Source organism: Tenrec ecaudatus, chromosome 17 (assembly GCF_050624435.1).
Source record: "Tenrec ecaudatus isolate mTenEca1 chromosome 17, mTenEca1.hap1, whole genome shotgun sequence".
Taxonomy (NCBI): Eukaryota; Metazoa; Chordata; class Mammalia; order Afrosoricida; family Tenrecidae; genus Tenrec; species Tenrec ecaudatus.
In genome coordinates, this window is record NC_134546.1 from 57,620,275 (window position 1) to 57,644,980 (window position 24,706).

At 47.0% G+C, this 24,706-nt stretch overlaps 2 protein-coding genes and 1 pseudogene across 3 annotated transcripts in view; 1 reads left to right on the forward strand and 2 right to left on the reverse strand.

Annotated features, from left to right (window-relative positions):
• Window positions 1–8,694, forward strand: part of GRAMD2A (GRAM domain containing 2A) — a 40,652-nt gene extending 31,958 nt beyond the window's left edge. The window contains exons 7-11 of the mRNA XM_075535721.1: window positions 1,292–1,354; window positions 4,584–4,728; window positions 5,267–5,354; window positions 6,414–6,518; window positions 6,768–8,694. Coding sequence (XP_075391836.1) covers window positions 1,292–1,354; window positions 4,584–4,728; window positions 5,267–5,354; window positions 6,414–6,518; window positions 6,768–6,771 — 405 coding nt within the window. The 3' untranslated portion in view covers window positions 6,772–8,694. The remainder of the gene's footprint in view (window positions 1–1,291; window positions 1,355–4,583; window positions 4,729–5,266; window positions 5,355–6,413; window positions 6,519–6,767) is intronic.
• Window positions 8,695–15,444: 6,750 nt separating this feature from the next.
• On the reverse strand, window positions 15,445–15,908 carry LOC142431106 (ATP synthase F(0) complex subunit j, mitochondrial pseudogene; annotated as a pseudogene).
• A 290-nt stretch (window positions 15,909–16,198) lies between these two features.
• Window positions 16,199–24,706, reverse strand: part of SENP8 (SUMO peptidase family member, NEDD8 specific) — a 32,100-nt gene continuing 23,592 nt past the window's right edge. For both annotated transcript variants that reach the window (XM_075536156.1, XM_075536157.1), the window contains one exon: window positions 16,199–24,338. In XM_075536156.1, the coding sequence (XP_075392271.1) occupies window positions 23,667–24,302 (636 nt within the window). In that variant the 5' untranslated portion in view covers window positions 24,303–24,338 and the 3' untranslated portion in view covers window positions 16,199–23,666. The remainder of the gene's footprint in view (window positions 24,339–24,706) is intronic.

Here is a 24,706-nt window from a genome sequence, read left to right on the forward strand (position 1 = left end):
ACGCCTGTTCCTTGAGGTGTGTGTGTGTGTGTGTGTGTGTGTGTAAGACCAGATGGACAAATGACGCCTGTTCCTTGAGGTGTGTGCGTGTGTGTGTGTAAGACCAGATGGACAAATGACGCCTGTTCCTTGAGGTGTGTGTGTGTGTGCGTGTGTGTGTGTAAGACCAGATGGACAAATGACACCTGTTCCTTGAGGTGTGTGTGTGTGTGTGTGTGTGTGTAAGACCAGATGGACAAATGACGCCTGTTCGTTGAGGTGTGTGTGTGTGTAAGACCAGATGGACAAATGACGCCTGTTCCTTGAGGTGTGTGCGTGTGTGTGTAAGACCAGATGGACAAATGACGCCTGTTCCTTGAGGTGTGTGTGTGTGTGTGCGTGTGTGTGTGTAAGACCAGATGGACAAATGACGCCTGTTCCTTGAGGTGTGTGTGTGTGTGTGTGTGTGTGTGTGTAAGACCAGATGGACAAATGACGCCTGTTCCTTGAGGTGTATGTGTGTGTGTACGTGTGTGTGTAAGACCAGATGGACAAATGACGCCTGTTCCTTGAGGTGTGTGTGTGCGTGTGTGTGTAAGACCAGATGGACAAATGACGCCTGTTCCTTGAGGTGTGTGTGTGTGTATGTGTAAGACCAGATGGACAAATGATGCCTGTTCCTTGAGGTGCGTGTGTGTGCATGTGTGTGTGTAAGACCAGATGGACAAATGACGCCTGTTCCTTGAGGTGTGTGTGTGTGTGTGTAAGACCAGATGGACAAATGACGCCTGTTCCTTGAGGTGTGTGTGTGTGTGCGTGTGTGTGTGTAAGACCAGATGGACAAATGACGCCTGTTCCTTGAGGTGTGTGTGTGCGTGTGTGTGTAAGACCAGATGGACAAATGACGCCTGTTCCTTGAGGTGTGTGTGAGTGTGTGTGTGTGTGAGTGTAAGACCAGATGGACAAATGACGCCTGTTCCTTGAGGTGTGTGTGTGAGTGTGTGTGTGTGTGAGTGTGTGTGTGTGAGTGTAAGACCAGATGGACAAATGACGCCTGTTCCTTGAGGTGTGTGTGTGTGAGTGTGTGTGTGTGAGTGTGTGTGAGTGTAAGACCAGATGGACAAATGACGCCTGTTCCTTGAGGTGTGTGTGTGTGTGTGTGAGTGTGTGTAAGACCAGATGGACAAATGACGCCTGTTCCTTGAGGTGTGTGTGTGTATGTGTGTGAGTGTGAGAGTGTGTGTGTGTGTGTGTGTATGTGTGTGTGTGTAAGACCAGATGGACAAATGACGCCTGTCCCTTTCCTCTTCAGCCTTCCAGCAAGAAGAGTCTGAGTGTGAGGGAGTTTCCGGAGGAACCTGAGTGTGAGGCTCTGGTGAGAACTGAGTCCAGAAGCAAAACGCTACTGTCCTGACATTGTCTGTGACTCGGAAGCTTCAGGGCTCCCAGTACAGACCTGGGGCCCCAGACTGAGGGGCCTGGGGCCAGGAGGACCCCTAGACCCACCTTACTCCATACCCTGCAGAGCTACTAGGTCCTGGTCAGATATACTGACTTTCTGAGCAGAACGGATGTCTGACTACAGGAACCCTGTCCAGGCTGGATCCAACCTGTCCGGACATCAGGTCCAGGGACCCACCATCTTTCCTTTGCTGAGCTCAGCAGGCCTTTAGAGGAGAGAGATGTCCCTGGCGGGGAACTCAAAAGGCTATCACTGTACAGCCAAACAAGTGATAGATCTGCCAAGGTCCCAAGGACCTGCTTCAGCAGCTGAGGCCCTAAGTAGCAAAGCTGAGCCTCTGAGCCGGGAGTTGGGGGTGGAAATGACCCGAGGGTGTTTTGAAGCCTTCTTCCGTAACTGTTAAGTGTTTAGCCAAGAACACAATGTGCATACAGCACCAGGCAGGGGTAGAGGCTAATGTTCCCATTTTGTTGAAGGTCAGGGACATGCTTAGGTGTGAGCCAGGATCCCAAGGACCCTTACAATATAATCTGTGTTGTGCCATGCTTTCATGGACTCGGTTGATTTGAGCATGGACTTGAGTTGGCTTCCATGGCTGAAATGTCACCTTGGCTCTACACAACTAGTCTTTGAAAGCATGTTTCCTGGAACCATGGTGAGGGAGGTGAGCTTGAAGGCCAAGTGAGAAGCTTGGGGTTGGGGGAGGAGGGAGGCACAGCCCATGGATGGCTGTTTGCAAACTTTTAGGACCCTAGGATCCATGTTGTGCCTTGCTCTTCGGGGCGTGATTGATTGGAGTGTTTACTCACATTGGCGTATGTCTGATGGGCCGCTGTGGGTCCATATTACCAGTGCTACCAGTCTTTGAAAGCATGCCTCCTGGGACCATGGCGAAGGAGGTGAACTTGCAGGTGATGAGGTAAGCTAGCTAGCGGGGAGGATGCGAGGCTCGTACAGGGCTGTGTTTCCATCTGTCGTGCACAGGGTTGCTATGGGTCAGAGCTGTCTCAGCAACCAATACAGTCTAGGCACTATGAAGGAGGTAACAGAAGCACTAAGCAAGACCCTGAACCTCAAAACCAAGGATCCAAATCCCAGGAGGTGTCTGGTTGTACATTCGAAAATAGCCTCAGCAACTATGTGTGTGTGTATCTGTGTAAATACGTGTACATCTATCACACAACTTGACGGCAATTACAGCAATTGGCTGTGCAGCCTTATCCTCAATGGGATTTTCTCATCATCGTTATCACCCCCCTCCTCTTCTGCCATGGAAATCACTGATAACTTTTGGTCTCTGTACATTTGCCCTGTCTTTTTATGCAAGTGAGATCAGACAATATCTGTCCTTTTGTGATCGTCTTCCTGCACTCAGCATGTCTTCAAGCTCCACCGCTAGGGTAGCGTGTTGAATACGATTGCATTGTATGCATATATCAGTTTGGTTTGTCCATTTCCCTGCTGATGGTATTTAGGGTGTTTACACCTTTTGGCTTGTGCACAGTGTTGCAGTGAACAATGGCATCCAAGTCTCTTTCTGAGTCACTGCGTTCAAGTCTTTTCGGTGTTAATCTGGGAATGAAACTGCTGGGCCAGCGGTAGTTCTAGCTCTAGTTTGTTTAAGGAGCCGCCCCATGCTTTCCACAGCCACGGGACCATCTTGCGTTCCTACCAGCAGTGGACGAGGGTACCAATTTCCCTACATTGTCATCAACATTTGCTATTTTCTGTTTGTTTTTAAATCATAGCTGTCTTGGTGCAAGTAAGATAGTATCTAGTTGTGGTTTGATTTTTGCATCTCTTTGATGGTCAATGATGCTGGAACAAACTTACTGCTATTGAGGCGATGCCAACTCAGAGTGTCTCTACAGAACAGGGTAGAGCTGCCCTATGGGTTTCTGAGACTGCAAATCGTCAGCACGGTGCAAGGCTCATCGTTTTCTCTTGGAGCAGCTGGTTGATAGCCCCAAGTGGACCCCACTAAACCACCAGAGCTGAGCATCCTCTCATGTGTCGGGGCTATTTGAATGTCCTCCAGTGAAATGTCTACTCTAGAGAGGGGTTATGTGTCCTTTTTTTTAAAGTTATTGAAGCTTCATTTTGGTGATTAGAATCTTGGTTGGATATACCGTTTCTAAAACTATTCTTTCACCTAGTTGGTAGCTTGTGTTTTTTGTAAAGTCTTTTGATGAGCAAGCATTTTCAATTTGTTTGATGTCTCATTTATTTGCCTTTTGACAGTTACACTGTTCTTATTATATTCTTATATTCATCTAATATTAAATCCATCTAATCAGGTGTGAGAGCCAGGCCTGACAGTGTGGCCCCTGCTAGTTCTTTTATGAGTTTTATGCTTTTAGTTTGTATGTTCAGGTTCTTACTCTGTTTAAAGAAATATATATTTTTAACGGTGTGAAGTGTGGATCCTGCTTCATTGTTTTAATGTGGAAATCTAATTTTCCCAGCCCTATCTCTCCTGAGCTCCCCTGTCAAAAAATGAGTTGGTAATTCTGATTGAGAGCTTTGATAAATCTGGTACTGCCCCCAGCCAGTCAGGGTGTGATGTAGCAACGATGAAACGAACAACTTTCCTCTAGTTCCTAAATGTTTCCTCCTCCCCCAGTATCATGATCCCAATTCTACCTTACAAATCTGGCTAGACCAGAGGATGTACGCTGGTACAGATAGGAACTGGAAACACAGGGAATCCAGGACAGATGATCCCTTCAGGACCAGTGGTGAGAGTGGTGATTCTGGGACGGTAGAGGGAGGGTGGGTTTGAAAGGGGGAACCGATTACAAGGATCTACATATAACCTCCTCCCTGGGGGACAGATAACAGAAAAGTGGGTGAAGGGAGATGTCAGACAGGGCAAGATATGACAAGATAATAATTTATAAATTATTGAGGGTTTGTGAGGGGGGGGAGCGAGGAGAGGAAAATGAACTGATGCCAGGGGCTTAGGTGGAGAACAAATGTTTTGAAAATGATGAGGGCAATGAATGAACAAATGTGCTTTACACAATTGATGTATGTATGGATTGTGGTAAGAGTTGTTTTAGCCCCTAATAAAATGATTTTTAAAAAATCTGGTACTGCCCCTTGGGACATGTAAGACCCTGAGTCCCCTCTTCACTGTTAGGAAGTCCTCATTCCCGAGATGAAGTGGAGAAAAGTGTGCCACACCTCCAGGTCCCTGTCCCTCCCAGACAGCATCCCGTGTATCCGGCGGGCATCCATGGACGCCACGGACACCTTCTTCCCTGCCAGGAAGCCTCCAGGGTCTGGTGAGTTTAGGAGGTGGTCCATGACAAAGAGCCCCCGGGTGGTGTACATGGCTAAATGTGTGGCTGCTAACTAGAAGGTCGGCGAGCCAAACCCTCCCAGGAGCACCGTGGAAGAAAGGCCCAGCAGTCTGAAGGGTGCCGGTCTGGGAACGCTGTGGAGTGGACCTACCCTCCACATGCCCCGCAGGCCACCACACACTGCAACAGACCCCACAGCTATGTCCTGGCTATCCCAATGCTGTGCGAAGGGGCTGCTGAGAGCTCTTACGGAAGCTCTGAGTAAGTCATAAAGGAGACCTGGTGGTGCAGTGGTTGCACTTTGGGCTGCGATTCCCACGGTTGGCAGTTCCAAACCACCAGCAGCTCCTCGGGAGAAAGCCTATTACAGTCTGTGTGTCAGCAATGACTTGAGGGCAGTGAATTTGGTTTTGGTTTTAGAAGCCAGAGGGCGAAGTCAGGAGCCCAGGCTGTACCAGGGAAGGAGGGGAGGCAGGCAGGCAGGCTGGGGTGGGGCTGCCTAACTGCTCTCCCCTTGCAGAGGCTGCAGTCTGTGAGGAGGACACGCTCCAGAGTGACGGGGAGCTGAGGCTCTGGGATTACCGGCTCCTTAAGGTCTTCTTCGTGCTGTAGGTGACGAAACCTGGGGAGAGGCAGATCCACCTGGGTGTCTTGGTGTGTGTGGGTGGTGGCGGGGGTGGGGGGACATAATTATCCAGAGCCAAAGGAGGTTCTGACTCATCTGCAATTGAAAAGACCGTTTGGGGATCTGCTGTGGGATTCTGTACAGAAGCTTCCACCGCTACTTTAAAGCACTTCGATTTGCGGGGAGGCTGCGTGGCAGGCCTTTCAGCAGTAAGAGCGAGTCTCTCCCCTTTCTGTTCGTGAGGGCCTGTAATTTGGGGTTTAGGCTGCGCAGGGGCAAAGGAAAGGGCTGTACAGGCAACCATTAGGAAGTTGCTGCACAGGGTGTGTGGGTGGAGGGCTGGTTTCTTTAATGGTTTGTGCTAAAATTTAGGTTAATTTGGGGTGCTGTCTAGATCAATCCACAATCCTGAGCTTCAACTCCTGCCTTTGGGCCTCTGCTGTGACTCCCTTTTCCCTTAATCTCTTAGTGAAATATCAAACCCCGCCTGCATGTTTTCTCAGAAAGGTCCAGTCTATATGCCGCCTCCCTGCCTGGGGCGGCAAGGGGAGCAGCTGAACTGCCAAGAGCCATCAGATAGATAGCTGGGAGAAGCGTAGCCCTCTCTCTGCCCACCTCTAGGGCACTTTCCGGAACCCTTGTTCTGCCTGCCCCTTGATCTAAGCACAGCGGAATTGTGAGCACAGTGTGAGATTCTTTCAACAACTAACCCCAATTTACCCTCACCACCACCATCTCTGCCAGCTGGCCTCACTGTCGACCTCAGCACCTGCTGGGGGAATTTGACCCTCAAAGCCTCCCCGAGGCAGTGGAGGACCACGGTGACGGTCAGAGGGGAGGCAGGAGGACAGCTTTGGCCAGGGCCGTATCTCAGGGCCTTCAGGAAGAAGGCGGTCCCGGTCTGAGCAAGGCTGCAGGGAGAGGGCACTTCAGCTCTTCCAATGGCATGCACAGGCTAGTCCCCATGTCTGTTTCCCTTTGAGTCTCTAAAAATGCCTTTGCTCTGGAAGAGCGGTTCAACTTCTTACGCCTCTTCCTGCAGGATTTGCTTCCTGGTCATGTCCTCATCCTACCTGGCATTCCGCATCTCCCGGCTGGAAGAGCAGTTATGTTCCCTGAACTTGGATGGACCAATCCCTGGACACAGGTGAGGCCGTTATCTTCCCACGGCAAGAACTGAGGGTGAAGGCATGCTACCTGTTACCCTAGGGGACTTGGCCCCCTCTGGCTAAGCGGACTTGATGGTCCAGACCAAGCTGAGCCATGAATTTGGGGGTCACAGACCCCACCTCTCCTTTAGGGGGTAGGGTTGCTGAGGGGCAAGACTTCACTGGCTCAGAGGCCATGTTTGTTTTCCTCTGGGCCGCCCTGATCTAGGCATTTCTCCCGTGTGCAGGTAATTGCTGCTTCGCCTTTGTTCCCACTTGTACTCAAGAAGAACTCTCCGGGTGCTAAGGCGCCGTCAACGACCCCCTGGTTGACGCTGCTACTGTGCTGAGATTCAGTGAAGGACATATTCTGATCCTGTATCTTCCCAGCTCTTCACCCCCTCCAAGGAGGGATCGGAAGGGCTGGCTTCTAGAAAGACTCACACCTGCATTTGGAGACCAGCTACGGGATTCTGAATGCTAAGCTTCCGCATGGGATGGGTGCAGATCAGCTTGCTCCTTGGAGAAAGTTTGGCACACAGGCAGCTCACTGGGGGCAGGCACTCCAGGGAGAAGGCCATGCTCTGATACCAGGAATGCAGCTTCTTGTCACTGGTTCACTTCAGTTGAGGGCTGAGGCCAGAGCACACAGCAGCGGAATGGGCTGTGCCCCCTCTCAATGAGCTGTCTTTGCGAGTCCCTGTTCTGAGGCCCAAAGGGTTTCTATGCAGGGAGCCAGGCCCTTATTGGGCTGACTGGGTAGGAGGTGGGTGGCATTTATACATGCAAGACGAGGGCTAGTAGCCAGCATTACTGTGCACGCTCTGGGTTGGCCCTTCAAGAAGAGCGGCTGAATCCGAGGTACCAGATCTAACAGGGTTGGTAGCAGGGACCAGGAAGAACAGAAGATTCTAGAATGCTGTGTCCTCAGCTGGTATTTCCTGGGAAGCAGGCAGAACAGGGCCTTTGATCACTGTGGCCACAGACCGGGAACAGGGTCTCTCTGTGGTGCACAAACTAACTCAGCAAGTAGGGGATGGGAAGGGCAGGCTGGGTGGGGGCCTTGACTCAGGGTTTGTTTTATATTCAGACTGCCTGGAGCTTGGACAAGGCCAGCATCGGTCTGTTGAGGAAGCTTGGCTGGGCAGCTGGGTGGGGGGGGTTGTTGTCACTATAGGGTGGCGCTCTGTGTCACCTCTCATCAGTGTGTTGCTGCAGGCCACGGAGGAGGGACCTGGCACATTGTTGGGACCAGGTCAGGGGTTGTGGGTCAAAAGAAGTGGGGATAAGATAGAGTGTCTTTGGCCTGGGAAAGGCATCCTCCACCAAGGCCTTTTCTACTTTGGTCCCCAAACTCTGGTGTACCCTCCGTGGACCCCACCTGTCAAGACAGTGCCTTCTTAGGGTCAGCTCTTACAGGGGAGCTCCACCATTCTCCTACTCAGACAGACGGCCGAGAAGTTAACCAGGGAAGAAATCCAAATGGATGTTATTTATTTCAGAGCCTTGATTGTGTGTCCTCTTTATGACAAATCCAAATGACGCCGAGGGGCCGACTCTGAGTTCACGCTCGTGGGCGTTCTGTCCTTTTCCCCCTCAGGTTCTAAGAGTAAGCGTAGAGCCCTGCCATGCAGGCTGTTTGTACCAAATCTTTATGTGTCAGGGCCAACTCCGGTCTCTCTCTCTCCACGGTGACTGCTGGACGGACGCCCGCTTCATCGCTCCTCTACACTGTATTTTCAGGGAAATACTCCTCCTTGCCCCCACACCTCCTGAAGAACATGGAGAACAAATCTCTAAGCCTTGCGAGGCTGGGCCGGAGGCCTTAGGGGTGCCAAATCATGGGTGACCATGCCACGTTGCTGGGGAACCTGGTCTCCAGCCATAGCCTCAGGCTCAGGGCAAGAGGCTTACTGTAGGGCAGGTGACTGGATGGGTGGGGGGGGGGCGTGCTTTGGGTGTTATGGGTATGCCTGTGTTCTCCAACTCCTGTTTGTTCCCAGCCTGCCTGGCCCTCTTGAGGACAGTGTTAATTGCTCTCTTCATTCACAAACTGTACGTACGTAGGCAAACTTGCTGTTCTCCTCTTGTTTCGCAAACCTGGTTCAGCCACCTCTGTGGTTGTTCCACTATGTTATTAGTCTCTGGAAATATTTTTAAATAAAAAAAATTTTGATAGTTTTTCTAGTGTCTTGTGGTCTGGAATGTTCACTGTTACCCTCTGACTTCTCAGCGAGGGCACTGAGGGCTCCTGACACATTCGACACCAAGCCGAAGTCATTCCCGGAGTTCTAAGCAAATCAATGGGCATATCGGGGAGGGTGGCGGTGGCTTCAGGAAACCTCTGTCTGTTGGGTGGATGGTAGAAATGCATCGCCATTTTTCCGGGGCCACTTCAAAGCCGTACTCCTAGTTCCAGTTGTACTGTGTTTCAGATTGGGGAATTAAAGTCGGAGCTCAGAGCCAGGATAGTCTTGGTGTGCATTAGGGGCTAAGTGATGCATGCACATACTGCCATTGAGTCGGTTCTGAAAAACTGCGGGAACAGACAGCCTCGTCTTTCTCCAGCTGATGGGGTGGGGCCCAAGTCATTCCCGGTATCCCAAGTAGTCTGCCAATCTCAAGAAGATCTTAGCTGAATCAATGAGCAGCTGGGGGAAGGTGGCCAACTCTCCAGATGGTGGGCTTAACTGCTAACCTTGAGGTGGGCAGCCCAATGCCTACCCTACTGCTCCAGCCGGGTTATTTTAGCGTCTGGGTCAGTGTTCCTCTAAGTGGGTGACACGGTCCCAGGGGGAGGCGAGAAGCACTGGGCCAATCTCACAGGATGCCAAAGCAGATAACCTACAATTGAATGTGGATGATGGGCTGTCGTACAAAAGGTTTTAATTTCCCCAGGCATGCACTGAGCAATTTTTTCCCCAGAAAAGGCCAAAGAAGTTTGGGAATCTATGGTCCACACACAAAACTTAAAATCTGAATTGAGCCACACCATCACTTTCCTTTATAAGATGCCACCCTCCAATAGTGAATTCATTCAATGAATACTGAGCTTGGACCATGTGCTGGCTATGAACCTAGACAGTGAGGATGTAGCAGTGACTGGATCACGCAAATGTCTGGGTTCCCATGGAGTTTACCTCCTATGTAAATATAAATAACAAGTACTTGTGTAAACAGGGTAACTGCAGATTATGATGAACTCTCCTGAAGGAAAATTAGATGAGCGCAAAAAGGACAGCTTTAGATAGCTGTTGCTGATAGCAGTTTGGTTTATACCACCACCGTGGGACAGTAGCACTGCCCAGTAGGATTTGACAGGCTGTAATCTTTACCGAAGCTGACTGCCCACATCTTCCTTCCTTGGCGTGGCTGTGGGCTGAAAGCGCTGGCCTTTTGGTTAGGAATGATGCTTAACCCCTGAGCCCTCAGGCTCTTCCATGAGATAGTTAAAAGAGGACTCCCAGGTAAGTTGCTGCCTAAAGGATATACAAACTGATTGAGGAAGGAGCTGGGGAAAGAACATTCTAAGCAGAGGGATTAGCAAGTGCCTAGCGGCAGGAAAGAGTTGTGACTGTGGAACTGTGAGTTGCCGCCCACCCTCCTACCTGGTTCCTACGGCTCCTCTCTCCTAACTGCGGGGCCACAGGACCTGGTAGTCTATGGTCACCTGTTTGCCTCACCACCAGACAGAGGTCCAGTCTCTAGGCTCAAGCCCAGGCAGGTTAGAAGGGAAGCCAAGCGGCCCACTAGGTGGCAGCAAAGGCCCTGGAAGAAGACCCAGAGCCCAAGGGGTGAGGAGCACATTGGATCCTCTCAGAGAATGGGCCCTGCTGGGTGGGAATCTCCCAAAGTCACGGAAGCACCCTCCTGTCCAACAGCAGAGGGGACTCTCCAGCTGGGTGAAGTCGCCGTACCCTCCCCGAACAAACAGCCTTCCCCTTAGGTTCCCTCAAGCCCCTCACACCTCATCTTTTGTAGCCTGGGGAAAGGCCTGAGCTGATCCTAACAGGAAGGCATTGATCAGGGCTCTCCAGAAGATGGAAAGGCCAGACCACTAGGAAGGCAGAGCAGGGGTGTATGTGCGTGCGTGTTGCGGGACCAGGAAGAAGGGTCATGGGTGGGGAGCCCGGTTTCTCTCTCCCCGGCCCCCGGGCACAGAACTCTCCAGCTTTCCCCGGAGGCTCGTACTCTTTCCACTAGCAGCTTCTCTCCGCCAGCCACCACAGCAAGCTGTGCCCGGCCAATGTGCCTTCAGGATAGCAACTCTCTCCCTCCCAGTTTTGATTAGAAAGCAGAGAGCTGTGGGGCCCCAGGCCAACAATAAACACTGACCTCCCTGCTGTGGAGTGGATCCCGACTCATAGCATCCTACAGGACTGGGAAGAAGGGCCCCTATGAGTTTTGCGGACGGTGACTCTTTACAAGAGGAGAAAGCCCCATCTTTCTCCCACGGAGTGGCTGGTGGTTTCAAACTGCTGACCTTGTGGATCGCAGCCCAACACGTGACCCACTAAACCACCACAGCTTCGGGAGGGGTTCAACTCGAAAAAGTACATATGTTTTGTCCATGGATGGTGGGTATGGGGGAGGCAGGCAGTTAGCCGCCGAAACGATAATTCAGAGAAGCCCAGGGTCGTCATCCCTCGGAGTGTCCGATGCGCACCTGACGCCTGCTGCGCCACCTTGGTGCTGGCAGGGTTCCTTGCCTTCCCGGAATGTGTTCCTTCTTGTTTGCCACTCAGTGCCTGGCCCCAAGCCAAACCTGGGCTGCTCGGAATACCAGGCCCCCACTCACTTGTCCTCTCACAGGATCTGAGGCAAAGCTCTCTTCTGCTTGGGGGAAGGCCAGGCCGGAGCTGCAGCCTCAGTCCACCTGGGTGGGCTTCGCTAGGGACCGTGGACACTCCAGTGGCATCAAACAGAAGCACTTAGGGAAGATACAGCTGGGATGGGCTGTCCTACAAATCAGAGAGCATTGCTTATTGATGTCTGAACCCACTGGCAGCCTTCTAAACGGCCGGAGTGGGCCAAGCGTTACTTACTAGCTGTTCATTAACTTGTTAAATGCAGAAAGATTGGCTTGGGCACCACTTGGGGAAAACGCGACACCTGCTGCCCCTGGATCCAGTCTAGCATGAAGGCGTGCTAAGTGGTGTAGGGTTTCTGATGGAAGTTTGGCTTCAGTGTTGCTTCCAAATACCAGGCTAGTCTGTATGGCAGTCTCCCATACAGACATTCCCCACTTCTCCCCCGTCCCCCAACAATTACATTTCAAAGATTTATTAGGCTCCTTCCATGGATTCCTGAATGTATGCTTCTGAAGATAATACGATTCCCTTAGGAATCTCTATGTACCTGGTCCGAAACAGGATGCTCTTCACCCTGTCTTACTTGGCGAGGAGCCCTGGGGCATGCTGGTTAAGCTTTGGGCTGCTAAGCAAAAAAATGATTAGTTCGAAACTGCCAGCCACTTTGCAGGAGAAAGTCCACGCTTTCTCCTGCCACAGTGAACTCTCTGAAACCCCAGGGGCAGCTCGACCCCGCTACAGCGCTCCTTCTTAGGTGTCACAATGGACACAAGGCAAGGAGTCCGGTTTTTGTTTATGTCATTTAACACTGAGAGCCTTTCAGAAAGCCTTGCGATTTGATTTCTACTCCTTCCATTGTGGAAACTGAGACCAACAGGTGAGAAATTACCATATGAACTTCCCTGCCAGCAAGGAACTTACTAAGTAGGCCAGATAGAGGGAATATTTAATCACACAACAAAAAGGAGTGGGGCAGGCTGACTCTGGGCGGACCAGACCTTGGGGGGGAACATCAGTAAAAGGTGTGCCGTGTGGAGAATCAGAGTTCCTGCTGAAGGATGGGCCAAATCCCTCAGATCCACATGGCAGGATGAGAAGACAGTGAGGTGCTTTGGGAGCTCCGAGAGTTTAGGTGTAATGATGATCTGGGAACGTTAGCTTGATGAGGGAGTACCAGGTGAATTAAAACGTCTGGTTTTAATTAAAATGAATGGTTTCAATTAGAGCATTTCTTAATCTCAGTATCATTGCTGGTTTGAGCTAGAAATTCTTTGTTGGGCGTGGGAGCTGCCCTGTGCTTAGTAGGAAGTCAGGACACCTGCTTGGTCTCTATCTGGAAAGTGCCACCTGTCAGCAGTGATAACCAAAAATGTCTCTGACATTGCCAGATACCCACTGCGGGCAAAACTCCTGGTTGAGAATCAGTGGGCTGGTTGGCAGGGATATATTGGCAAGTATTTGGTAGCTCACCAATTCAATCTACTGACTTTTAGAACAGTTCACCAGAGGACAACTGCTTCCTGGTCACAGGAAGTTCCCTATCAGTGCCAAGGAACTTGATGACAAAGATAACAAAGCCTTTCGAAGTGGGGTAAAAAAAAGTGGATTGTTCTGCAAATTAGAAACCTCAATGGTACTCTAACAAAGTTCTAGACTCACTAACCACGCAAAGTGGCTGATGGCTGCATTTCTCTCCCTCTCTTACTTCCATGTAATGCTATACTCAATGGCCACAGTCAGTACGACAGTCATAAGTCTGCCTTATGGAACTGGAGCTGCATCAGGCAGAGCAGCAAGAGGTGTAGGTTTGCATTCAACTTTCTAAATATTTGCTTTTATAATAGTGGAGTGGTAGAACTGGGCCTGGCCTACCAGTGAAGAGATCTGAATTACTAAGATGCCTCTCAGTCTCACGCATCAAAGTAGCGTCCACTCATTCTCCACTTATTTCTGTAAACAGTTTTAATGGAACACAGCCACAGCTACTTGTTGCTATATATTGTCTGTCTGGGCTGCTCTGGAGCAGCAGCAGCAACAGCAGCAGCAGCAGAGTTGAGTAGTTAAGGCAGAAACCACAAGGGGCAGAGAGAGACCTTAAGCTTAAAAGGCCCTTTAAGGCAAAACTTACTGATCTCTGATTTAAGGAAGATGCCTAGTTATATAAATTGTTAAGTCAGATTCTCACGCTGTTGGTGGAAATAACAGATTTTCCTGTATTCTTTCATTCAAATAATTACCACCAAATGCCTATTGTGGGTGGGCACTCTGCTACATGCTTGGAATATATCAGTGAACAAGACAGTGACTTATGGGTGGGGAAAGTGAAAGTCAGTAAATAAAGATAATATGTTATATAGAATACTAACAAGCGATTAAATGCTAAGGAAAAACAACAAGAACTGCACACCGCTTTTTAACATATTCTAACTATTGAATTGTAGCATGTGAATTATGTGTCAATAATGAAACTTACACACACACACACAAAAGTAAACTAAGCAAACAAAGAGCAAGAATGGAGACAGGGAAGTCTAGTTGAGAAGTGAACGTATGAGCAAAGACCTGGGAGAGAATAAACAGAGCACAGCATCCGGCCAGATGACTATCAAGAGCAGCAGTTGTGAGGCAGAAAGGTGCCTGGTTTGCTCACGAATCAATAGCTAAGGTGTCAATATGGCTGAAAGATGAGGCCAAACAGGTAGAGGAGGAGAGGCAGGGAGTCCAGCTAAGACCATTGCAAGAAGTTTGGCCTTTATTCTGAATGAAACAGAGAGCAGAGGCGTCAAAGGCTATTAGTGTCAGGTTTTAAAATGTTCAACTTTGTTTGTTTGGGAGATCAGTTAGATTTCATGGTGATGTAAGTGGGAGGTGTCGGTGGCTCTGATTAGGGCCTTAGAAGTGGATCATGGAAGAGCAGATTTTGGGTATTTTGTGAAGGTAAAGCCAATAAGATTTCTCACCAGATTGGAGATGAGGGTGTAGCAGAAAGAAAATCATCAAGGATGACTCCATGTGTTTTGGCCTCAAAAACATTAAAAAAATTTTTTGTTAAAAGATCATTTTATTGGGGGCTCTTACAACAATCCATACATCAATTGTATCAAGCATATTTGTACATATGTTGCCATCATGTTTTCTGAACATTTACTTTCTACTGAGCTCTTGGTATCAGCTCTTCCCCCCACTCTCGTGACCCCTTGATAAATTATAATGATCATTTTCTTATCTTATACTGACTACTGTCTCCCCCTCCCCCCCCCCGTTTCTGTTGTTTGTCTCAGTGGGGGGGGGGGGAAAGGCCAGTTGGGGGTGTGATTATGTGCGCATTGAGAAGAGCTCCCCCTTCCTCTCCTCCTCTCGCCACCTTCTCACGTCCCTCCTGGTATTGCTACTCCCATTCCTGTTCCTGGATTCCGTGTGTCCTGAGCTCTTACCTGGACCTGTGTGTATGCTCCGATCTAGCTCGCAGTGCAAGGCAGGACTGGGGTCATGAGTGATGCTGGAGATGGAAATGTAAGTGGTGTTGACAAAAAGATGTTGTTTAAAAGCATGAGACTGGATGAGATCACCAAGGGATTGTATGTCTGTTAAGGACAAGGAAAGGACTCAGGAAAAAGCTCAGGAAGGGAGGAGTTAGCAAAAAGAACTGGGGTAGGAGGAAAATCGGGAGTATGGTCCTAGAGGCTAACTGGCACACATTGCGGAGGAGATTGTGACCAATACCAGTAAATCATGTTTCTTCCAAGGTGGTTCAATGACATTCCTTCTCACTGGAGTGCAACCGGAAGTTTCCAACGTGGACAGCCCAACATCATTTAAAATTTCGGGATCATTTTTGTAATAGACCACAAAAATGGCCTGAGCATATTGCCACCATGGTGAGAAGTTCTCACACCTCAGTATCTCCAAGGGTTTTCCAGGTTGCTTATCTACTGGGTCAAAATACAATGCAGCCTGCTTCTCCACTTCTGTTACAGCCATCTTGCACGAAAGGTTTCGTGGTAGCAGGTTACAGTACTGAGTAGGAAACACCTTCAAGGTCTACTTATAGACACTGACTGGCTATTCTCTAACCTAGGCAATTTCTCGTTGGCCTATCTTCTTTTTTTCCCTCTCACACACGTTTATTCATGCCACCCAGCACAGGCAGGAGCGACAGCAATGTCCCCAACACCGTGCTCCGACATTCCTGGCTGAGTGGACACCTCATCCAACAGGATCTCAGGCAGCTGCTCAGTGGTAGCCGTGGGCAGGTGCCCCACCGGAAGCTTTCAGAGCTTTACTTCTTTTATCGGCAGTCCTGATCTTGTATATGATGAAGCCCATCAGGCCCATTCCCACCCAGATCTCCTGATAAAACTTGGGTGTAGTAGGGCTTCATGGGGGTCCACACATTCTTGATCAGGCTTTGGAGCATCGTGGCACAGGACAAACGGCTCCGCCGGACACGGAGGACCCGCAGCCAACCACTCGGAAGGTCACCGAATGCGCAAGCACCACGCAGGGCGGCCTATCTTCTATTAGGCCCTGAACCTGCCATGTTTCTCCTGCCAGCTCTCTTCACCACCATTTTCCTCTTTTCTGTTCATAAGCTTCATTCCCTTTCTCCGGGGCGTTTCATAGAAACTTAGATTGCCTTCATTTTACTCTTTGGAATAACTGGTCTTTCTTTGCATCCTCCTGGGTTACTAAATCAAAAAGACCCACCTGGGTGTTCGCCTAAGCAAAACAGGTTCTGTACCAATAAACTGTGCCATGTCCTTAGAAATTAGAGTGTACATCCAGTTTTTCATAGCAATTATTTTTTTTCCTTGTTAATAAAATAGAAAAAAAAAAACTATGCGAACAAAAAACCAGGAGGCAAGAACTCAGGTTTTGGAACTTAAACTTTATTAATTTACTTAATTTAGACAACCCTAAGCCTTAGCTTCCTCGTTTCTAAAAGGATAATGATAGTGCCTACCTGCAGTACAGAATTACTTAATGCGGCTCTTCGGACCACTCTCTGTCACTCCCATCAAATGACCTTCTCCTGTTGGGGCTGGGTAGGGTGGGGGAGAGAGACACTGATAGGATTCACTTGTGCTTGTTCCCAGGGGTCATTGTGATGGCCATCCTGCTGGGTCTAAAATGAAGCCCCTCCGCAGCAGGAAGGGGTGATCCCACTGCCAGAGTGAGGAGTGCATCCTTTGGACCCTGAGATTCCTATGCATTGAACCCCCCTGATCCAGGAGACAGCTGTGACACCACAGCAGAACCAGGTAACAGCAGAACCAGGAGCCAGAGCATCACACTGAATGGTAGAATACCTAGCCCCCAGAGCAAGTCAAGCCGCCTGCCTTCAGGCAGGAGACTGGCTTGTGGAGTAGGATGCCTGCAGACAGGTAATGGGGTTAGGTTTGCTGACTCATGGGGCTGGAGCTGAGGGCCTTCAAGCTGAGGCTTTATAGTGGAGTGGCATGCCCTGTGGGCCATTTGATGGTAGCCCTTCGGTAACATTGCCGAAGCAGGACAGAGGTCAGGCCAAGAGCCTGAAGGCCAGATAGAAGCCTGCCTATGGGCACAGCAAGAGGAGACATTCCTGACTGGACAATTGTATCCTGAACATTTAACTTCATTGTACCTTGTTAACTTCCCTAATAAACCCCATGTTCATCAGTTTCATTTACGGGTTCTGGGTGGCCCTTGCAATGAACTAGAGTGCTGTGGGAAGGTCATTTGGGGTCAGAATTGATGCGGTTGGGAGGTGTTGGCATAGCTGACTTCAATCTCATAGGAATTGACCCTGGCCGGATGATGCTAAAGACGGTGATTTTCCTTCCCCATTGTGTTAGCTAGAGGAGGTCAGACACCAACTCCACTTCTTTATTTTTTACAATACTTTACAGGTTTGTAGTAATTATTAAATGAGAAAATTCATGTCAAAATCTTAGAAGTCCTTGGCCCATAAAGCTCAATCAATGTTATTACCTATTAAAATTTAATGAATAAATTTAAACAAACAAAAAACCCAATGTTGGTGGGGCTATATGGAAGTAAATGTTTATATTATATATATTATAATGCTACTGTAAATTCCCTTCCTAGAGGACTCTGGTTATTCTTATGAAGGAATGGAAATGGATCCCAGGGTTTGGTGCCTCAACTACACTTGTGCATTCCTTAAGGAGATGTAGGGTTAGGGGAGGGAGGGAAAAAATGAGGAGCTGATACCAAGGGCTCACGAAGAAAGAAAATGCTTTGAAAAAAATGATGGCAACATATGTACAAATGTGCTTGATATAATGAATGAATGCATGGATTGTGATGGGAAGTGTAAGAGCCCCCAATAAAAGTATTTAATTAAAAAAGGATGTGAAAGCTATTTATGAAGTCATTTGCAGCACTGCTGTTCTCGTTGAATCAGAACTAGCCCAAGCGTGCTAACATGGCTAAGAAAATCATGACCCGTTAACTTGATATAACCCCATGTTACCTTTAAACCTAACAAATACATAAGCAATGACTGAGTGGAAAATGGAAAAAGCAGAATTAAAAATGCTTACACATGCATTACAATGACGCACCCAGTGGCAATCTCTAAGAAATCAGCATATAAGTTGAAGAGATGTCCCCGAGATGAGTTACTTGTCGAGTTCCTTTTTTTTTAAACAAAAATCCTTTTTAATCATAAAAATTGAGTTCCTTATTTTCTGAAAGGTTGCTTAAGTTCAACTCATCATTTCCCAGTAACCTGCTCTTATGGGTGAAAATGTGATTAACAAGGCACTTGGATTTCTGCTTCCAAGCAGGGAAAGATGAACTTTTAAAAAGTAAAAGCTTCTATATTCTCATCTACCCTATCTTTATGCAAATAACATTACAGGGTTTTGTGTACACCTCCTTTGCTGTGTGAACTATGTGGGCTATGCATGTGAGTGCATGTTATTTACATGGGCATACTATTTGTAAGAAATACATAGTATTTAACAAATGATGAGTGTCTGTTTCTCAGGTACAATTATTAGGCAGCAGGGATCTAATGGTGACCAAGTCAGACATGGTCCTGACTTCCCTGGCTCTTAGTGTAGTGGGCAAGAGGGAGACAACACTGTAAACTATACATAATTTGGAAACATTGAAATCAGGGATTCTAGGAATGTCCAAGGAAAGTACCCTGATCTATAATCCAGTGCAGTAGAGAGAGTTTTCCTGAAGAAGACACTATAGGCCACCCTTGCTGGTTTATGGACAACTTGCCTTTGTCCTTCAGTATTACGTTCTAAGCTGGTTGCTTTGGGTACATGGAGGGAAACTGCCTCCAAAGTAGCTCTTCATTTTTAACTCAAGTTTCAGGATCTGAGACTCACACTTTTTCTTGAGTAATGATAACTCTTCTCTACTTCTGAGACTGAAATTCCTCCGTTGGCATTCTGACATGTTAGCTTTTCCCTACACAGAATTTCACTTACGTGCCTTTAACATTTGATTTTTTTTCCCCGGTGGAATTTCATTTGCCTCACTTTGGAACTTAAGAGCACCACCTTTACACTTTCGGTCAGATATCTATTTGTAACATTTATTTGATGAAATTTCTTGTGAAGTCCCCCCAACACCTCCTGCTTTTCTTTGTGAGCTCCCTCAGGCTACCAATCTTGCCCTACTTCCCTTTCTCACCTAAGAAGTCTGAAAGGTGATTTAACACCGAAAGTAAAATGTAAGGCTTTAAAAATGTCTCAATTCAATCTAATAGATTGATGGAAGGAGCTGATCCAAATAGGACATAAATCAAAGTCAATGATCACGTGAGTTCTGCTAATAACAGGTAACAGATAAAAAATTTCTTACGATGGCTCCTGTAACATCAGGTGAATTTATAAAATTGTAAAAGTTGAGGAGCTTTAACATATTCAAGCAAGTTCTATTTTCTGGGCAACAAAGAAAGGATTAAGTAGAAGAGTAGGAGAAGCTGAGTCGTAGGCCCGTATTTGAGACTTTTTTTTAAAAAAGGGGATATAGCTTCCATTTGATTCTATTTATTCCTATGACTCCAATTTAGAATTTCAAAATGCTTGAATTTCCCACTCATATAACAGCTTGTTGATTCTGTTTTGGACCTTAACTGCTCTCTTGGTTTTGTCTACTTTTCATTTTTAAATCATGTGATTTAGCTTTTCTTGGTTTCTTATCTATTAAATAGGAAAAAGAACAGCTGGTTCATAGGAAAAGCAATGAAATAAGCGTCTTTGTAAAAAGCATCTTGAACAATAGTGTGGTATAAAATTCACCCCCTTATTGCCATCCTGCCAATTCATACCGAGAGGGACCCTTTAGGTCAGAGTAGAACTGCTGCTGTGGGTTTCAGAGGTTGTCAATCTTCACATGAGCAGACACCTCATCTTTCTCCCAAGGAGGGACTGGTAGATTTGAGCTACAGACCCTGCAGTAAATATATAATTACACACACACACACACACACACACACACACACACACACACACACACACACACACACACCAGTGACTATGAGCCACTTTTACAGTTTTTTAGCTGCAGGACTACATAACCGTAAGTCTTTAAACTTGCTAGTAGTCTTACACAGAAGTAGGTAGTAGAGCTGAAGGGCAATGCTTATTTTCATGTCTGAGTTTTCCATATACATCTTAATCCTTATAGATCAGTTATTTTATCAATTCCAAATCATGGTCATCCTATGTGAGCCAGTGTAGAACTGTGCTGCATCGGGTTCTAATCATTGACTATTTCAAAGTGGAGCGCCAGGCCTTTTATACTGAGGTAAAGCTTACGGTGGATTCAGACCTCTCACCATTTGGCTAATGGCAGAGCACAGAGCGCTTGTTTGTACATCCCAGGGACTCCCTCAATCTTCATAAACCAAGCATACTACCATACCACTGCATCAATCCTAACTCATAGTGACTTCATACAGGATCTCTGAACCTAAATCTTTTCGGGAGCTGACAGCCTCATCTTTCTCCCTGGAAGCAATCGATGCGTTTGAACCACTGAGCTAGGGGTTAGTGGACCAGTGCACCAATGCCTAACCCACAGCCCACCATGGCTCTTTATTGCACTGCCATTGAGTTGATCCTGACTCATAGCAACGAGCTACATAAGGTTTCCTGTAAGTCTTTACTGAAGCAGATAGCTGCACCTTTCAACCTCAGGGCAGCCAGTGGTTTTGAACAGCAGACTTTGTGGTTAGCAGGACCTCTTAAACTACTACCTTTATCTTGCAGATGAGGCTACTGAATCTCAAACTTGTTACAAATTTCTAAGAAACAGAATTTGAACTTGGTTAAAACTTCATGCTCTTTCCAATAGCACAGTATTCAATTTCTGTGAATGTTTCGCCTTTTCTCTTTCAAGTAGTAGAAGGAACAGCTCTATTTTTCAACATCAGTAACTACCTGTCACTGGGAAATTCTACTTTGCCATATCAATTGAGTCCCGTAGTATTAAAACATGTCGATGTGGATATAGTAAAAATGAGATAACAAAAATAAGAAATATATCAGGGATATTAATCCACTTAAGGTATTTTACTTCTTATGATCTGATTAGGGAGTGCTCATGAACTTCACCAGATACCTAGCCAAAGGACAGAAATATATGTGGTTTACACAGAATTAAATAGAAAACTCATTGGTAATTACTTTTAGTTTTGATTACTGACGACAGTTGGGTTTTGAGGCATAACTCAATGTGACTATACTTATGGGATGACAACAGGATATTTAAAAGCACATAGTTCAGTGTTTGCTAATTGCTGAAAATTTGATTACCCTTTCCTGTTGAGTATTTTGATGCTGAATCTTACAGATTGGTTCCTTTTTAGTCCAAGAGAGAAGGGAGCATAATACCAGCAAAAGATTTTATATTTTTCATTTTTGATAGCAAGTGACATCAATGGTGGATGGCCAAGCAGATGTATACAGTATCTTATGAAACATCAGAGGAGCCCTGGTTGCACAGTGGTTATGCCCTAGGCTGTAATCTGCCAGGTCAGAGGTTTGAAACCACCAGCGGCTCCGTGGGAGAAAGACGAGACTTTCTACTCCCATAAGCAGTCTTGGAAACCCATGCTGTAGTAGAGGATTGCCACAAGTCAGGATTGACCTGATGGCAGTCCACTTGTTGTTGTTTTAAGTGAACCATTAGGAGTCCTGTTGGGACAGTGGGTTGCATGTTGGGTTGCTCACTACATACTATCAGCAGTTGAACCTACTACTTGCTCCACAGGAAAAAGCGAGGCTCTCTGCTCCTGGTAAGATTTACGGTCTCAGACCTCCCACGTAGTTCTGCTCTATCCTATCAGGCTGCCATAGCTGGAATGGATTCAATGGCAGTTTGGAATTTGGTTTTGGTTTTAAATTCTCCTGTCATTTAATACTGCTGACACTTAAACAGAGCATACTCAAAATTTTAGAGGTGACTAGCCTGTGGGGACAGTCCAATATCATGCTGTGTTTTTGGGGACACAAAATGTAAGATTGTATCTTTCTTTTTTTTAAAAAGACTCATTAGTTTCATTAAAAAGATACATTATTTATGGGGCAAATCTTAAAGAGTTAGGAAAGAATGTTCTCAGATGTATTAACTGGCAAATGCGATACTGACACTTAAGCAACACACTGTATTATCAGAAAGGGCAGCAATTTATCCTAGGGAGGATTTGATTCTTTCATTGTCTAGACTAAGTCAATAGTTACTGAAATAGTATGGCTTTTTTTTGGGTTATCTACACTCCTGGCCTATTACCAACCTGTGTCCCTCCTCTTGCTGTCCCTGTGTTTCATCTCCATGGCTGGTTGCTAGTGCCTAATCTTGTTCCTGTCCCCCACCTTCACATTGCTGTCAGGTGTCTTCCAGTAGGTTTGATGCTGAGCCACTCTATGGACAACAGAATGAAGCGCAGGCCAGTCCTGCTCCTTCCATTAGGCGTGCTCTTTTCCCCTCAACTACTGGCTTGGCATAGAAACCGTTTTGCAGTTTTCTCTTTAAGTTTCACCTCCTGTGTCACTCAGGCTTGCTCTATAACCTGTGTTTATCTACACTTAACTGTGTTTTCCCTCCCTGGCTAAAAGGAACTGAAGTTACTGTTTTCGTGGTGACTGGGTGGCAAGGTTATTTTGAGCAGGAGAGCTGGGGGCGGGGTTTGGTTGGTGAGGGAGCTGAACCTAATCTTTGGTTTTCAAGTCTCTTACACATTGCAATCTCCTTCTCATTGGCACTAGAACTGATGTGCACACTAGAATTGAGAGACAGCATTTGTTTGTTAAGTATTTGAAGTGTTTGGAGGGATAGCGTTTCTCTTTCCTCTTGGCTCTACATTTTACAAATGACACTGCCTGCAGGTTGAATCAAGTGTAAGAGCTGAGAAAGGTAACTCCCTCCCCCTCCCCTTTCCTATTCTCAGAAACAAACAAGCCTTAAATGTCACGCGTAATATTAGTCCTGAAGGCACCCTGGCAATAGGTGAACACAACCCTGACAATTAAGGATAGAGGAGCAAGCAGACTATTTTATGAAATAATAGGCAACCTTGGGCAGTCATCGGCTGTGAGTTTTACAATCACAAAGCTTTGGGGATAAGGAGGCGTGGGTGCATGGCTAACAGACAAAGCAAGCCAAAGCTGTTACCAATCCAGAGTAGCAAGTCCCAGGCCCACCACAGCCATTACTTTTATGACGCTACTCAAGATCCCTCCTTTCCTAAAGCATTCCAGGGATTAGACGGAGGGGAACAAGGGCTAACATCACGTTTCTCAAATGTTTGCAAAGGTGAAGCTCTCACAGAACTGAGCAGCTGACCCCGAGAGTACTTAAGCCTTCCTTGTGTCCAGCCCCTCGATCTCTTCCAATACGTAGTGCGTATGACAGGTTTTGGGTTTTTCTATAGTTTTCTCCTTGTCACCAAGTTGTCACTTCCTTTTCACTAAGGTCCGTCCATCTCGAATTTGCGTGTTTTGTGATCTACTTTTCTTTGGAACAGGTCAATATGGACAGAGGAGACCAAATGGGAACTACTTTCATATCAACAGGAAAGGTCTTACTTGAAAGCCATGTGTAATAATTCTTGTGATCCAAGGCTTTTAAGGTTTGGGTGGATAACTTCAAGCCACTGCCACAGAAGATACTGCTCTCCAGTGAGGATGGGAGTGAAGCTTTCAGGAGGACAATGCAGAAGATGACATTGGGGGGGCGGGGGGACAGTGAAAATACTAAAGTTTTCCTTTATCAGGCATCTTCCCTCAGGCACTGAGACTGCAGCCAACCAAAAACTGGGGAGCGGCAGAAAGAGCCACTTCAAAAGCTACACATACAGCTCGGCAGTTAATTTTTTGCAAGTCTGGTGATGAGTTCTTTCCATTCTTGTCTCTTCTTGGTGACGTAGGCAGGAGTGAGCTGCAGCAGCGCGTCTGGCTGCTGCCTGAAGAAGTTCTGACACAAGGCCTCAGTGTTACATATCACATACATCCCACAGTCATAGCTGTTCTGTTGAGCAGGGGCTTTCTCTTCCACAAAGGCCAGTCTGTCTCCTTTCCTGCCTAAGAAAGCCTCTAGTTTCGCAGCTACCTGCTTTGCATGGACCGAGTTGCTTCTGCTATGGGAGTCGTAATGAGAAAAGGAATTTTTATCCTGGAGATAAACCAACAAACTCCAGTGAGTTCCCCCAGCTACCCGATTGGAGTTATCATTGATGGCTAAAAACACAACTTTCTTGTGGGGGAGGTCCAGGGGTTCGAGGAACAGCGCGAGCTCGGCTGGGTTGCTAGTGCACTTGATGAACTGAGTGACTTCGGGGCTGATGAAGCAGACTTGGTCAGAGCAGTCACAAAATTGACTGCTGGCAAAGTACTCAAAGGCAAATCCAATGATCTGGTCATTGAGCCAGCTCGGAGGATCCAGTAGGGAGACATCTGACTGACGTAGTAAACTGTCCATGTAACTCAAGACCACGGGGTCCATCCTCTCCTGGCCAGAGTTGCTCCAAAATTCTAGAAACTAAACGAGAGGCAGAAGACAATATTTACTGTTGAATCTGATGTTTACCTTAGGTGCTTTGCGAACAATTAGTTAGAATTAAATCTCTGGAAAATTTCCATGCTAAATCAGGAAGCATTTAATTTCTCTCCTTTCAATGAATTGGCTAAAATTATAGGAAACGTTTTACCAAACACTGTAGTATTAACTATATATCTGGCTCTTTAATGAATGTGTAGACAATAGCATTATTTTTATATATTTTTATTTTCAAAGTGTCTGAAAAAAAACAACACTAATTACCAAGGGAAACAGTTTCCATTTCAACATTAATTTTCAGGAGGATAGATAAAACATTGCTTCCTCATTCCATAATGGAAAGTAACAAT